This window comes from Physeter macrocephalus, chromosome 11, assembly GCF_002837175.3.
Source record: "Physeter macrocephalus isolate SW-GA chromosome 11, ASM283717v5, whole genome shotgun sequence".
Taxonomy (NCBI): Eukaryota; Metazoa; Chordata; class Mammalia; order Artiodactyla; family Physeteridae; genus Physeter; species Physeter macrocephalus.
The window spans coordinates 33078301-33093254 of NC_041224.1; the positions used below are offsets into that span (position 1 = coordinate 33078301).

The following is a 14954-nucleotide window of genomic DNA, read 5'->3' on the forward strand; positions in this document are numbered from 1 at the left end:
GTGGCCAGAGGACCACGCAATTCACCTGGCTCAGCGTAAGTCCGCCCCTCCCCTGCACACGCCCGCCCCTCCACTGCGCAGGCCCCGCCCCTCCCTACGCCTGCCCGTGGCTCTCAGCCCCGCCCCTCCGTCTCCTCGCCCTCCCCGCCCTCGAGTTCCGCCCCGCCGCAGCGGGGCCCGCCCCCTTTCTCGCCAGCCTATTGGAGGAGCCGTCGCCCTGCGCGCTGACCAATAGGGTGGCGGCCGGCTCGTCCCGCCCCGCGCCGTGCGTTGGGTTAAGTGGGGTCACGGCCGGCGCTTCGCTGGTCACAAGCCATGTGGCGCAGCGGGTGGAGAGCCAAGGTTGCGCTGCGGAGGCTGAGCGGCCGGTGAGAGGCGGCGGGGAGGAGGAAAGGGAGAAGTTTGTGGGGAGCGAGGAAGGGGAGGGGAAAGTGAAGCGGGGAGGAAAGGTGGGCGCCGAGGGCGCCGGCAGCCCGGCGGGCGGGTGCTGGAGGCCTCGGGGTCTCTCTCTGGCCCGGGGTGCCGCACCTCAGCTCCTTGTTCTGGGGCTCCCGGCGTCCCTCCGCCTGGGGTCTCTGGCACCCCGGGGCCCCTCTGCTGGGGCCTCCCGTACCCCCGGCTCCCTCGTCTGCTGGCTCGTGCACCCCGGGGCCCCTCGCCCGGGACCTCCCGCTCTGAGAGCCCATCGGGATGGCAGAGCAGCCCCTCCAGTGGCCTCCCCCCAGAGGAAGGGAGTTCCTGTCCAGTTACCAGGGTTGGAGTGCTGCAGCCAGGAAAGACTGGGGTGCAGCCGTCGAGGACCTGGCCTGACCCCACTCACTCCGGGCCTCCTAGAGCGGTGGCCCTGCGTGCAGGTTGTCGGGGCTTTTGAGGTGAAGACTGTCGTTGGTGTGGATTTTAATGCGAGAATAAAAGTAGGCGGCAGTTACGGGTCTCATTAGGCGTTAACTCCATTTCCCTGTGTGTAGTTGTGGGCTGGGAGGCCTCAGGCTCCGCACCTGCGCTTACTTACCTGCGGCCTTGATGAGAGTGGCGCCTCCGGGAGTGGAGGAGCTTTGTGTTTAATGAGAAGGTTTATGGAAAAAGAGTGTTTAGCTGCAAACCATGAATGAGTATCATTTGTTTTGAGTTTGTAAAATAGGACAATATTTTACTTTTTAAACAAAGATGAATTGTTTAGTTTCATGCTACTTCACAGAATCTTGAGTTTGTAAAATACCGCAACATTTTACGTTTTAAAGAAAGGTGAGTTGTTTAGTTTCACACTGATTCACAGAATCTTGTTGAGTTTGTGGTGGAGTTTAGCTGCTGTTAGCCCAGGGGAGGGAGCAGGGGGGTGTCTGTTGTTGGGCTGCCCTTATTGGTGTTTTGGGTTAAAATCCTTTATCTCATAATTCTAAGAGTGGCTAAATCGGGGAGGGAAATGTTGGTTGTTTATAGAACATCCCCGTACTATTGCCTGATATTGAATGAGTCAGTGTATTCTGTGCTTATCTTATATAAAAGAAATATTTTTGGGATACATCGTTAACGTAGAAAAACACCATAAATTGTACAATGCAGTTGAGAGAAAAATTATTTAAAAATAAGCTGTGTCACCATTACCCAGTTTAAGATTACCACTTACCCATCATACGTCATAATTCTCCTCCCTCTTAAATGAAATCGCCCTTCTGGTTTACAGAAATAACCTCCTTATTTTTCTTTGTGTTTTTACCATCCATCTATACTCCCACGATACAGCGTTACCTGATTGAACAGTACCTGTTTAGACTAATATCGTGTCTGTCCTTTGTAATTTTTTTTGGTTTAGCATCATGTGCCCACATCTTTGATACATGTAGTTGTACTCCATTCATTCTTAGGACTAAGTTTATCAACTGAATAGTCCACAATTTATGTGTTCTCCGTTGCTGGACATCTGGGGCGCTGGGTTTTGGGGCTCTTGGGAATGGTGTATGCGTTGTGTGTGTGTGTGTGTGTGTGTGTACACGGGCGCGCATGCCAGGGCATGAGCACGGGTCTCCAGGGCACATACATCCAGGGGGATGAACTGCTAATCTGAATAAGGCCGGTGCTCTAACGCAGTCTCCATTCAGTGTGCACACCCAGCGGCTGTGTGTGAGTCCCTGGTAATAAATAGACTTCTTGGTTGTCACCCATTTGGTAGGTACGTAATGGGACTTTATTGTAGACTGAGTTTATTGGGATACTGTGATTTTGACATGAGTTGTTTTTTACACAAGGGAAATGGGTGTCATAATTGTATTATAGTTATTTATGGACATGTACAAGTAAAAGCTTTTCAACATTTATTAGTTGACGTTGCATGAGTTGAGATAAAACTGAAAGAACTTTAATGGAAATTTCCTGGAATGTGTTTAGAAGATGCAGGTTTTCATTTTTCTTTGAATTCTTTATCCCATGACAGCGTTTTCATATGTTGCTGAATTATGTTAGCCAATCTCCCTGCAAATCATGTAACTTTGATTACTTTGCTTAAACATAGCAGCGCCAGCCTCGGAGCATGGAGGTGGGCGAGCACCACGGCCTGTGAGAGGGCGCTGCTGCGGTACCGGGTCGGAGAGAAGATCCACGGCTTCACTGTCAGCCAGGTAGGCCCTGTGTGCTCTTCCTGTGTCAGGTCCCAGAGCAGAGACCGCAGGGGTTTTCATCTGTGTCGCCACACCCTGGCTTCCTCCTGTTTCACAGCAGGTGCTCAAGGGAGCGGAGTTTGCAAATGAAGGGATTTTCTGATTCTTAAATGAGTACAGATCCCTAACGCCTTTTCAGAGCTCAGAAAGTAAATGAACGCATTTTTGTTTCTGCATCAGTCGTGACCGGTAATGAAGACTGAAGGCCCCACATCTATTCAGGTCAAGTTTCACCATCGGCTGAGTTTGCTCCAAACTTAGGCAAAATCTTTCTGTTTTTGAGCCATTTGGGTTTCAGGATTATAGAAAAGCAATTGTGGGCCTATAGGTACTTAAGTTTATGTAAAAATGGATTTTATTTGGTTATTGCTTTGTTTGGCTTAAACTTTCACATTGTTTTTTTCTTTAATGCTATAATTGAAAACAATGCACATCATATAATTGACTGGTTGCTGGTTTCACACTGTGCCTGACACTAATGAAAACAAAGGCAAGCAGCTCACAATCAGAAGGACACGTGTGCAGCTGCAGGACAAGGAACAGCTTGCTGAGGTGCAGAGAGCAAGAGGAAGACGCAGGAGAGGGGGCTGCTGGGCGCTGGGTGGGGACGGGTTTGTGGAACAGGAAAGAAGAGCCGCCATCTGTCTCCAGGAAACGGGAGCGGGCCCAGCGCAGGGGCAGGGAGTGTTCAAGGCAGGGTCCAGGAGCTTTGAGCCACTTAGAGGGGTTCATGGCTGTGGGCAAGAGCATTTGTGAGGCCCCTAAAGACTTCTCAGGGGACTTGGGATTTCTAATACAGTTGTGGTTAATAATGCATTGTTCAGAGGCTGATTCTTTTCCTTTATGTTTTAAGTTTTGTAGAAACTTAGTTTATGATAAGCTATCATCCTTTTTAGAAACACTTACTGTGAAATCTGTTTATGAGGCAGACTGGTTTTAAATTCATTGATCACATCTTACAAAGTACAGTTATGAACTCTGAGGTATAAATGATTTCGAGACATAAATGATTTCATAGGTATAACTTACGTGGGCATCAGTAGAACACTTGAAGCACATAGCTTTTGTGGCAGGGCACCCAGAGCAGGCTCAGGACACCCGAGTTCTAATCTCTGCCCTGCCAGTAAGTTGTCAGCGAAGACAAGTCACTCTCACGGCTGTGTGGTGGTTACGATGACACGGTGCTGCGGTTGAAGGAGAGGGGCCTTGACACAGTTGCTTTAGTAGCAAGGACAGTGGAAGTTATGGAAGCACGCACGCGCGCACACACACACAACCTCCAACAGGGGTGAGAACGGGTTTGCCTCTGTGGGGAGTGATCTGTACCCTCATGGACCCTCCCACTAGGAACAAGTAACTGGTGATAGCCCCAGCTCACTGCCAGGAACTCATAAACCAGTAGAAGCAAAGTTTAGTCCCAAGAGCTTCCTTCAGCTGCCCCAGGCTCAGGTCCATCCCCGTGTTTACCTCCTGGCGGGGCTGTTCTGAGCATCCCCGGGGATGAAGTGTGCGAGAGACACCACAGACATTCCAGGCGAAAGCCTGATCTCCTTCGGGGCAGCCCGGTGTGACAGAAGGGGTCTCAATCCAGGCTCTGTGGTCTCAGCAGACTGTCTCATCACCCTGATGGGGTGGGAATGCTTGCTTCCCAGCGTTACCTGTGGCGCAGTCAGGAAATCCCTAGCCAACAGTGAGCACTGAGGAGAGAAGGGGTGCCTTTTCCTCAGCCCAGGCCCTGCCTTCCTGGTCTGCGGGCTCTGGACACGGGGGTTCCTGCCAGTACTGCCTTAGCCTCAGGCAGACGAGCTGGTCCCGCAGCCATGGATGCACTGTCACCGTCCTGGACACCGTTCCAGCCGAGTTGAGTTGTTCCTCTTTTCCTCGTTGGTTCAGGTAACGTCTGTTCCTGAGCTGTCCCTGACCGCCGTGAAACTCAGCCATGACAGCACGGGAGCGCAGCACTTGCACCTGGCCAGAGAGGACAGAAACAACCTGTTCAGGTGTGTGCTGCGTCCTGAGGTCACGATCTGGACGCTCTGCTTGGAGCATCCACTGCACCTTCAACAGTTTAACAGGGAGAGTAGAGGAGTTTCCCTCCTCTGCTCCCCACGGCCAGGCGGTGGCTGACCGGGTGTGGACCCTGTCCCCGCAGTGTGCAGTTCCGCACCACCCCCACGGACAGCAGCGGTGCCCCGCACGTCCTGGAGCACACGGTCCTGTGCGGCTCTCAGAGGTACCCCTGCCGGGACCCCTTCTTCAAGATGCTGAACAGGTCGCTGTCTACGTTCATGAACGCCTTCACGGGTGAGACATGGTCTGGGGACACAGCCCTGCCTTCCCGCAGTTTCTGAGATGGCGGGAGGGGGTGGGGTGTTGGCACTCAGGAGACTGGGGTAGATTTCCCATTTCCTGTCTGGAGGACGTTAGAAGCTTAATCATTTGGGAAAGCCAAATTGTGGTTGATTATTAAACCTGGAGTTTTAGGAAAAATGTGTCTGAGTTTTGTCTGGAAAAGGTGACAGCCATTTTCTTTGGGGAGTAGTGTTATAAAGCTCGGCCTCTGGAGCTTAGGTGAGCGGTGATGGTGCTGGTGTCTGGGTGGTGACTGCAGGAAGCCGGGCAGTGACGGGCTGGCGACGGGGGCGGCTGGGCACACACAGTGGGCGCTCCGTGGGCCAGGCCGTCCTCTGGGCCCGCGGTGACCCCGGCGCCAGACCTGCCGCCCAGAGTGGGCGCTGCTGCCTCTGTGCCCCTGCCAGGTCAGGCCTGCCTTGAGGCTGAGACGGGGCTGAAGTGGAGGAGTCCTGCGGGAACTGCTGTATTTAAAATCGCCCTCTTCGTTGTGTCCAGCTAGTGATTACACCCTGTACCCATTTTCCACACAAAACCCCAAGGACTTCCGGAACCTCCTATCCGTGTATTTGGACGCAGCCTTCTTTCCCTGCTTGCGGGAACTGGATTTCTGGTATGCTGTGATTGGTTAATTGATGTTTACCTTAGTGATAGAGTTACCGTCCCCATGTAATTGTTTGTTACTCTTTAGTCAGGAAGGATGGCGACTGGAACATGAGGATCCCAGTGACCCCCAGACGCCCTTGGTCTTTAAAGGAGTCGTCTTTAACGAAATGAAGGGAGCGTTTGTGAGTGTTTTCCTTTTTCATGTTGGGCTAAATTATCTTACCGTATAAAGTGTTGAAGTACACATAGGCTCGGTAGCTAGTTGGCCTCCTGCCATGTCACAGTTTTCTCACTGAGAACTGGAATTAGCGGGCACAGCGCCGTGAGCAGGGGCCGCAGCACGGTGAGCTGGACAGCAGTTCCCAGCTGTGGTGTGGGCGCCACAGTGACCTGTGACCTGCAGGGCGTCAGCCAGGTGAAGACCGCATTCCTGACGATCCCGAGACCGTGTCTTTTCCACTCTCTTGCCTGAGTATACGGTGGGGTTTGCAGATCTGATTACAAATCAAGTTATCAGTAAAGACCACTGCATAAAGTGAATGTCTCAGTAAGGCGGGTCTCAGGGCTTTTTGGCTCCCGGTGCGTGTAAAAGTTACGTGTACACTTTACTGTAGGGCTTAAAAGTGTGCGGTAGCATCACGCCTGAGAAAACCGTACACACCTTAATTAACATCACTTCGTGGCTGAAAGATGCATCGGTGGGCGTCCTCATGTACCACAAGAGCAGTTGTCCTTGCGGGATGTTGGTGGGTGCGCTCCCAGGACGTAGCTGATTTGTTGAATTACACGAACAGTGCCTGCGTTGGTCTTCACGTGCACATGTACTTTTACTTGAAGACAGATAACGAGAGGATATTCTCGCAGCACGTTCAGAGCCGCCTGCTTCCCGACCACACGTACTCAGTGGTCTCCGGAGGGGACCCCTTGTGCATCCCGGACCTCACGTGGGAGCAGCTCAGACAGTTCCACGCCACACATTACCACCCCAGCAACGCCAGGTGACTGCCTTGTGAAGCTCGGTGCCGGGTGTTTGCTTTCCTTGCCCTGTCATGCTTCTCTCCAGTTCGGCTTGGAAAGGTTTGCTTAACAATTGTGTGCGTTTAGACACTCCTTCGGGTCTGCAGTGGTAACTCTCACATGCCCAGCACGGTGAGGGCCGGGCCTGCCTGCCCGCCTCCTCTGCGGCTCAGCTTTGTGCTGAGGGGGTGACGGGAGGCTGGCAGGTCCTCCTCGCAGGCTGACATGGGCCCTGGAGAGGTGCCCCCGAAGTGGCGGCTGCATCAGTAAACCTCAGAGATTTACTTCCTGATAGATTGCTTGTGTAAGATATCATTAATAATAAAACGCTAATAGCCGTGTTTGCAGATACGTTAAGCGTTCATGTAAAGTCATACTTGCAAGATTATTTTAAGTGCAAAATTTTTAAATTCAAATTATGAAAAGTCTAAAGCATCCAGGAGAGTGTAGAGAGTAGAACAACGAACTCCGTACACTTACCACGTAGCTTCATCCTTTGGACGTGTACGTAGGTACACGTAGATACACACAGATATGTTCGAGGATGTTCTTTTACGTAAGATAATACCATTTTCACGTTTAATAAAATCAAAAATAATTGATTAAAACCACCCATACCTCAGCCCAAATTGATTTTCCAGTTGTCCCTAAAATGTTTGATCAGATGAGGCCCACAAACTGCCTTTCCCCGCCGTGTCTCCTAAGCACCCTTTCTAGTGGGACAGTGCCCCCTCCTCGTTCTCATGGACCAGTTGAATACGTTAGGCCCGGCCCCCTCTTGACTTTCTTGCCTCCTGGGGTATCTCGTTGCTTCTGTGGTATCGGCGGACGTGCTCCTGTGTTTCCTGAGAGCTGGACGTGGGTCCAGAGACTGCCTGCACCCTCGTAGGTGATGCCTGCGTGCCTGCTGCACCCAGCGGGGATGCCGGGGCTGGTGGGATGGTGATGGCGACCTCGCTCCACTGAAAGCCCGTCCCCCCTGCGGACCCAGGCCGTCTGCTGGGTGGCGTGCTGGCCCCGAGAACATTCACACTCCTCACAGCCTGGGAGCGGCTCTTATGTTCATTGATAATTGTTGTCTGGAGCAGTTCCTGGGATAGGGTTTGCAAATTTTCTAAGGAATTCTGTAATTTCTTCTATATTTACTGGCTGGGTTTCTGTAAAGAAGAGTTTACCCTGAAGTACGGTTCTCCCGGGAAAGGTGGGGGGTGGGCAGTGCGAGTGAGGTTTCCCTTGGCTGTCCAGTTTTGGGGGCTGGCACTCCTCCAATGACGACAGAAAGGACTCTTTTTTTAGTCTTGTTTGAATTATTTCATTTTTTAAAATATCATTACAACCTCATAGAAACGTTTTCATATGTGTGTATATTTAAGGTGTGATCAAGTGAAATTAAAATAAATTTTTTTAATGCTCAACTTTGCCCCACTGTGGCCTGAGGAAGTTCCTTGACAGTCATCCTGTCTTTCTGAAGGTCTTCAGTCTTCAGTAACTTAATTGGTTTCTGCCCCAGCCCCAAATCCAGGCTCATCCTGCTCCCAGTCCGTAGCTGGCCTTTTCCCCAGGGAGTTCTGGAGCTAAATGCAGGCGGGCACATAGAGACTGTTTAGACGGCGCCAGGGGTGCTTGTTGCCACTGGATTATCACATTCTAAATTCCGAGTGGGAGATGTGACGGGATCTTTAGGATGTTACTTCCCTAGCCCTTAATCGTAGCTCACACAGCATTTTATTACAAAGATGAAGTCTGTCATTGTCCTCTTTATCCCCGGTGAATAATACGTTGTCTTAAAAACATGTGTGACCTGAAACTTATAGCCTAAGTTTGAAGTTTGTGAATTAAATTTTGTTTGGTAGTCTTAGGTGGATTATTGTGTTACTGTAGCTAAGGTCTTAAGTATTTTAACGTGCAACTTAGTTGGTTTTTGAAACACCTTTATAGTAGATTCAAAATGAAGAGCCATTTTTGCCAGAGTACATTTAATTAATCCCTTTTGTACAATTTGTGTTTTGTTTGAACCACATCTTGTAAAAAGAGCAAAAGCCTCTTTGGTGTTTGTGGTTAAATTAAGTGAAAAACGGTGTTCCTGTGTGAAGTTCACTTCAGCGTGGAAACTGGCTTGCTATCGGCTGTCATGTCTTGCACACCCCCCAGTGCATACAAAGCTGTCTGTGTTGATTTCTAAACTTTTAACCTAAAATAAACTAAGGTATTCTCTCAAAATTTCAGGTTCTTCACTTATGGTAATTTTCCACTGGAACAGCATCTGAAACAAATTCATGAAGAAGCACTGAGTAAATTTCAGAGAATCAAGCCACGTACCGCAGTGCCAGCCCAGAAGCCTTGGGATAAGCCTGTAAGTGCCGGGTCCAGAGTCATCAGTGTCACCAGGCCTGTCAGATACGTGATACGGAGGCGCGGGCATGTGTTAATAGGGTTTTCAGATGCCGTGGGCTGTGCCATGTACGTAACAGCTTCTCAAGCCTGAAGAGCAGTTATTTGTTTGGGAGGAAAGTTAATCTAGTGAAAAGTATCGCGTGAACCGTTTTATCCATCAGGTAAGCTGTTCTTGTTTGAAACCCTTCACACACGCTCTGTCCTCTTCCAGAGGGAGTTCCAGATCACGTGTGCCCCGGACTCGCTGGCCGCTGGCTCCTCAGAGCAGACGACCATCAGTGTCAGCTTCCTCCTGCCAGAGTGAGTGTGCGTGGAGCTCACGCCGCCGACCCAGTGGGGACGGGGTAGCTGGGAGGTCGGGGGTGGAGGACGCTCCACTTGGGCGTAAGTGAGTGGATGGTAAGAATTCGGGAGTCCAGCAGTGTTAGGTGTGGGGTGTTTTTAACAACGTGTGGGATGGTTTGGGTTTAGTGTTGGGGTCGGGGATGCCTCTGCGCGTGAGAAGCGCACTGTGAACTGTGGCCTTGAAAGAACATTGTTCACGTGAGACTGTAATCCCAGAGGCCTGGGCCCGCAGGGCGTATGGGCAGGAAGGGGTCCTGCCACGCTGTGGGTGTCTGCCCTCTGCAGCTGCACAGCCTGACCGAATGGCCCCGTTTCCTGTGTGTCTCCCATCTGTGTGTGGGCGGTGCGGTTATACTGACACGGTGCCCGTCAGAGTGCTGGGCACCCTGTCGTGTGACGGCACGCGATGTGCAGCTGTGTTAGCCTCAGGGTTTGGGAGCCCCGGAATCCCAGCATATGAGAGCTTTGACTATCAAAAAATACTCTCTTTACCCATGTAACTGTTAAAATAGAGGTTGAAATGCAAGAATTTCTAGTAGAATTTCAGTTTTGGGGGGAAATAAGTGTCAATTTAGTATTGATTTTAATAATTTTGAAAACGTTTATAAGGGCCAACCGTTTCCCTTTTTTTCCTCCCCCTCCCGTTTTTATAAATGAAGCATCACTGACACATTTGAAGCCTTCACGTTGAACCTTCTGTCTTCACTCTTGATCAGTGGACCCAACTCCCCCTTCTACAAAGCCCTCATTGAATCTGGACTCGGCACAGACTTTTCCCCTGACGTTGGGTACGTTTTATTATCAGATCAGATCATTAGTCCACGATTAGGGGCAATTTTGACATTTCACAATGTCTGGACACATTTTAGGTTGTCACAACTGGCAGCTCATGGGCGGGGGTCGGGGTGTAAGATGCTCCACATCCCATAGTCACAGGACAGCCCTCTTCCCACCACAGCTATGGTTCCAGGACAAGCTGTTCGTGTCCCCTGCAGGGGACATTTTGCTGCCTGTTTTAAAAATCAGGCCATTAAATATTCTTTGAAATCTTAAGATTTTGTAAAACTCTCTAGATTTATTCTGCCTTAAATCTAAAATTTAAATTGTGGTGATTTTTAGAAATGTTAAAAGGACATGAATATAAATGTGACCAGTTGTATCTGGGCAGCAAATACCCGAGGACGCTGCTTTACTGGCTTTCTCATGGGGGAGTCCTTGCCTGTGTCCTGTAGAGGATTTGATCTCAGTAAAGCATCTTTTTTTTTTTTTTTTTTTTTTTTTTTTTTTTTTTTTGCGGTACGTGGGCCTCTCACTGTTGTGGCCTCTCCCATTGCGGAGCACAGGCTCCGGACGCGCCATCGGCAGGCGGACTCTCAACCACTGCGCCACCAGGGAAGCCCAGTAAAGCATCTTATAAACGAGTGATGGAGGCTGTACAGATCCTAACGCATTACCTGCTTTTGTATCCCAGGTACAATGGCTGCACACGGGAGGCCTACTTCAGCGTGGGCCTGCAGGGTATCGCAGAGAAGGACATTCAGACAGTCCGGGACCTCGTGGATAGGACACTGGATGACATCATCGAGTACGTGCAGTGTCTGTGGGGCTGGGCTGGAGTCCCCCCTCCTGAGTGCAGGGGGCACTTTATGTCACAGAACACACGCTCCTTCGTGGGAGCTGCCTTGTTCAGAAACATGGATTTCTTCTCAACATCTGAGTTCTTAATGTTTCTATAGGAAAGGATTTGAAGATGATCGAATCGAAGCATTACTTCATAAAATTGAGATACAGATGAAGCACCAGTCTGCCAGCTTTGGACTCGCCCTGACGTCTGTGTGTATTGCTCAAACACTTCATTTCTTTTTTTTTGTTACCTTTATAATTAGTGGTTCTTGAAAATACAGATTGTTATTCACAGCACCTTTCATTTGAACCTTGAAAGTTATGGTGTTTCAGATCAGATATAAAACTACTGTTAATTTAATTTTAAAAATACATTGCTTGTCTTTTTACTAGCTTCTTTAGCTTTTCGATGTCTTATTTTTTTAATAGATTTATGCAGAGTGCTTTAAACGGTTAGGGATTTATGATAACTATTAGTAATTATATTTTCCAAAAAGTAATTTTTGAACCTGTGCTTTTTAATTTGTTAGGGAAAAAACTCAAATAAAATGAGTTTAGTTTTCCTTCTTCTAGCCAAAGAATGACTTAATTTTTGTCATGAACAGTCATCTGTGGTATTTTTAAATACGAAAACTGAGTCTTAATGAAGAGACAGGCTTGGATGTTGGCTGAGCCGATGCAGAGTTCACAGGTAACGTGCCGCATGTTGTGACCCCCGTTGCAGTACGTAGCTTCCTGCTGGAATCACGACGGGGACCCCGTGGAGCTCCTCAAGCTCGGGAGTCAGGTGGCTCGGTTCCGGAAGTGCCTGGAGGAAAATCCAAAGTTTTTGCAAGAAAAAGTAAAACAGTATTTTAAGGTAAGAAACTTGGAGGATTTACGTCTGTAGTTTTTAAGTTGAATTTTATAACAATGAAGGGAACATTAGGAATATAATCTACATTGTGTAAGTCCATTTCTGCTAATAGGTGACATAATTTCTTACTAATTAAAATTGTAAATGGTCATATTAGCTTTAAACATTCAATTTTCCAGATTCTTAGGCAGGTTGGTTTTTATATGAATATGTGCATGTGTTTTTTTTTTACATAAGAATGCGTGTAGGTATGTGTATAACAAAACATCTGCCCGAGTTTTTGTCATGTTTTGGTAATAGGATATACAGAATGCAAGAAGAGTTGCCTAAATATGTAAATATTCTGGTTGTTTTTACCAAGGCGTCTTCTGGTGCTCCCTTGTTTGTCTCCACAGATTTGTGGGCTTCTGTGCTTGGTGTGTGTTCCTTGGTGGATGGTCACTGATAGGACAGAATGTCATCTACCTCCCTTGCCCCGGGGGTCGGGGGGTGGGGGGACGACACCGTCCTGCCCTGAGTGGGAGCCACGTTCCTGTGCACCAGCATTTGGGGACATTCAGCCAGCCGTCTCTCTTGAGTTATGAGTTATTTCGCATGAAGTGCTTGTCGTGCTGTATTTCTCCCACTCTGTGTAGTGTCACTGGTGAGCCTTTTGCGTGTGTGTGTTTCTAGTGGCTGCGTAAATCAGGGGCACGTTAAGTCACCTACCATTTATTTTCACGTTAGGGCAACATCTGTTTTGTCCTCATAATTTATAAAATACTAAGTGTAGAATTTAGTCCCAGCCTTTGAAAAGTTAACAGTATATTATTTTCGTTTTAGACTAAAGCCAAAGGTTTATAATATTAAAAAGTGCAAGCAGTTTCTTTGTACAACCAACGTGTAAAGGGAATGTTGAATGTCAACGTGTTTGTGGTTAAGACATAGTAACCACGGTGGTCATGTAACAGCACCGGCCTGTGTGGAGCACGTGGTCCCCGCAGAACACATGGACCTCGAGGGTTGCGTGTGGACCTCAAGGATTGCGTGTGGCTCACAGGCTCTCCGCACACAGCCCTTTGGGGCGAGTTCTGTCGTCGTGACTGTGTGAAACGCGAAAATGGAACTGCAGGGCCGAAAACGCCCTGCTCGAGGCTGGCTCGGTGCTAGACATGATAAAATCTTGTTTTAATTTGGCTTTTTTGTTGCAGAATAATCAGCATAAGTTGACTTTATCAATGAAACCAGACGACAAGTATTCCGAGAAACAAATGCAGCTGGAAACAGAAAAACTGAAGCAAAAGATCAACTCTCTTTCCCCGGAAGACAAGCAGCAGATCTATGAAAAAGGTCAGGCCTGGTAATTCCCTCGCCTTCACCCAACCTCACTGAGCTGTTTAGGGATAAGTGTCGTTTCAGCCAGCAGTCCTCTGTTGGGTGCCTACGGTGTTCTCTGTTTGGTGCAGTGGGTTCAACCCCAGTAGGATTGACCCTGTTTTTAGAAAATCCACCCTGCGATTCAGCACGAAAGGCAGGCATACTGGAAAAGAGGTGGCTTTATAAGGTTTATTCATTCACAGATTTTACAAATGTGTTTTCTATACCAGGGGCTGTAATAGGCCACTAAATGTGTGTTGTGCTGCAGTACATAGTTAACTGCAAATGGGCCCTGTGGAGAGCGTGAGCTGTGGGTTCAGGAGAGGCAGGTCTCGGGGGGACAAAGGCCTTGAGTTCCTCATGGAACCCCCCACCCCGGTCCCTGTGGTGCAGGCGCTATGAGCACAGAAACGGGTCTGTGGTATCTTCCAGTGCTAACCTGCACCGCCTGTAAAGCCCGGTGGTCGCACTCCTGAGCGTTTACCCAAGAGAAGGGAAAGCGTCGGTCCACACGGAACTTGAGCCAGCCTCATTTCCACCCACGTGGTGTCCACACAGGGAAATACCGTGGAATATCCACACAGTGAAATGCTGCTCAGCCATAAAGGGGACCAAAATACTGATACACTTGATATACGTGAGTCTCAAAGCATTGTGCTAAGTGAAGTTAGGGGCACAAAGGAACACCTGTGGAACAGGTTCATTTACCTGAAGCCCTAGAAATGGTGATGCTCTAGTAACAGAGGCCAGTGAGTCTGGGAGCGCAGCAGGGATCACCTGCGGGGAGCCTTCTGGGGGTGGCGGCACCTTCCGCACCATGATACATTTGTCAGAATCCATTGGGTTGTATCTTTAAAGTTGTGAATTTTATCGTATGTGACTTATATATTAATGAAGTCTCTTAATATATATATGTATACACACAAATACATGTATACCCCCCAACCTCCCCCGCAGAAAAAAAAAAGTTGGCTGGGATTATACGAAGAATTTATCAGGCTTGTCAGGAGGTGGATTTGACTTTAAGTGAGAAGTAAGTAATTCCATTTGATCATGCTGAGTTGGAGGTGATATAATTTTGTAAAGACACAATTCATGTCAACTTATAACCTATTTCTAATCTCTGAATTCTTCTTTAGACATACAAAGAGTTACTTTACGCTCTTGCATAAATTTTTTAAAAATTGAAGTATAGTTAATTTACAATGTTGTGTTAGTTTCTGGTATACAGCAGTGATTCAGATATAGCTATAGGTTCTTTTTCAGATTTTTTTCCATTATAGTTTATTATAAAATATTGTTTTTTGAATTTTATTTTTTTATACAGCAGGTTCTTATTAGTTATCCATTTTATACGTATTAGTGTACATATGTCAATCCCAATCTCCCAGTTCGTCACGTCACACCACACCCCCCCGCCACTTTCCCGCCTTGGTGTCCATATGTTTCTTCTCCACATCTGTGTCTATTTCTTCCCTGCAAACCGGTTCTTCTGTACCATTTTTCTAGGCTCCACATATATGCGTTAATATACGATATTTGTTTTTCTCTTTCTGACTTACTTCACTCTGTATGACAGTCTCTAGATACATCCGTGTCTCAACAAATTTCATTCCTTTTTTTTTTTTTTGGTGGTATGCGGGCCTCCCTCTGTTGCGGCCTCTCCCGTTGCGGAGCACAGGCTCCGGACGCGCAGGCTCAGCGGCCATGGCTCACGGGCCCAGCCGCTCTGCGGCATGTGGGATCCTCCC

General features: G+C 48.4%; 1 protein-coding gene across 2 annotated transcripts in view; it reads left to right on the forward strand.

Moving 5' to 3' along the window:
- The first annotated feature begins 287 nt into the window (after window positions 1-287).
- The window catches only part of PITRM1 (pitrilysin metallopeptidase 1), a 31330-nt gene continuing 16663 nt past the window's right edge, over window positions 288-14954 (forward strand). The window contains exons 1-14 of one of the 2 annotated variants that reach the window (XM_007110715.2): window positions 288-368; window positions 2510-2615; window positions 4548-4654; window positions 4807-4958; window positions 5505-5619; window positions 5698-5794; window positions 6450-6610; window positions 8856-8982; window positions 9235-9323; window positions 10028-10156; window positions 10840-10953; window positions 11105-11201; window positions 11716-11850; window positions 13038-13176. In XM_007110715.2, the coding sequence (XP_007110777.1) occupies window positions 316-368; window positions 2510-2615; window positions 4548-4654; window positions 4807-4958; window positions 5505-5619; window positions 5698-5794; window positions 6450-6610; window positions 8856-8982; window positions 9235-9323; window positions 10028-10156; window positions 10840-10953; window positions 11105-11201; window positions 11716-11850; window positions 13038-13176 (1621 nt within the window). In that variant the 5' untranslated portion in view covers window positions 288-315. The remainder of the gene's footprint in view (window positions 369-2509; window positions 2616-4547; window positions 4655-4806; window positions 4959-5504; window positions 5620-5697; window positions 5795-6449; window positions 6611-8855; window positions 8983-9234; window positions 9324-10027; window positions 10157-10839; window positions 10954-11104; window positions 11202-11715; window positions 11851-13037; window positions 13177-14954) is intronic. The other variant, XM_007110716.2, reaches the window with a different exon arrangement.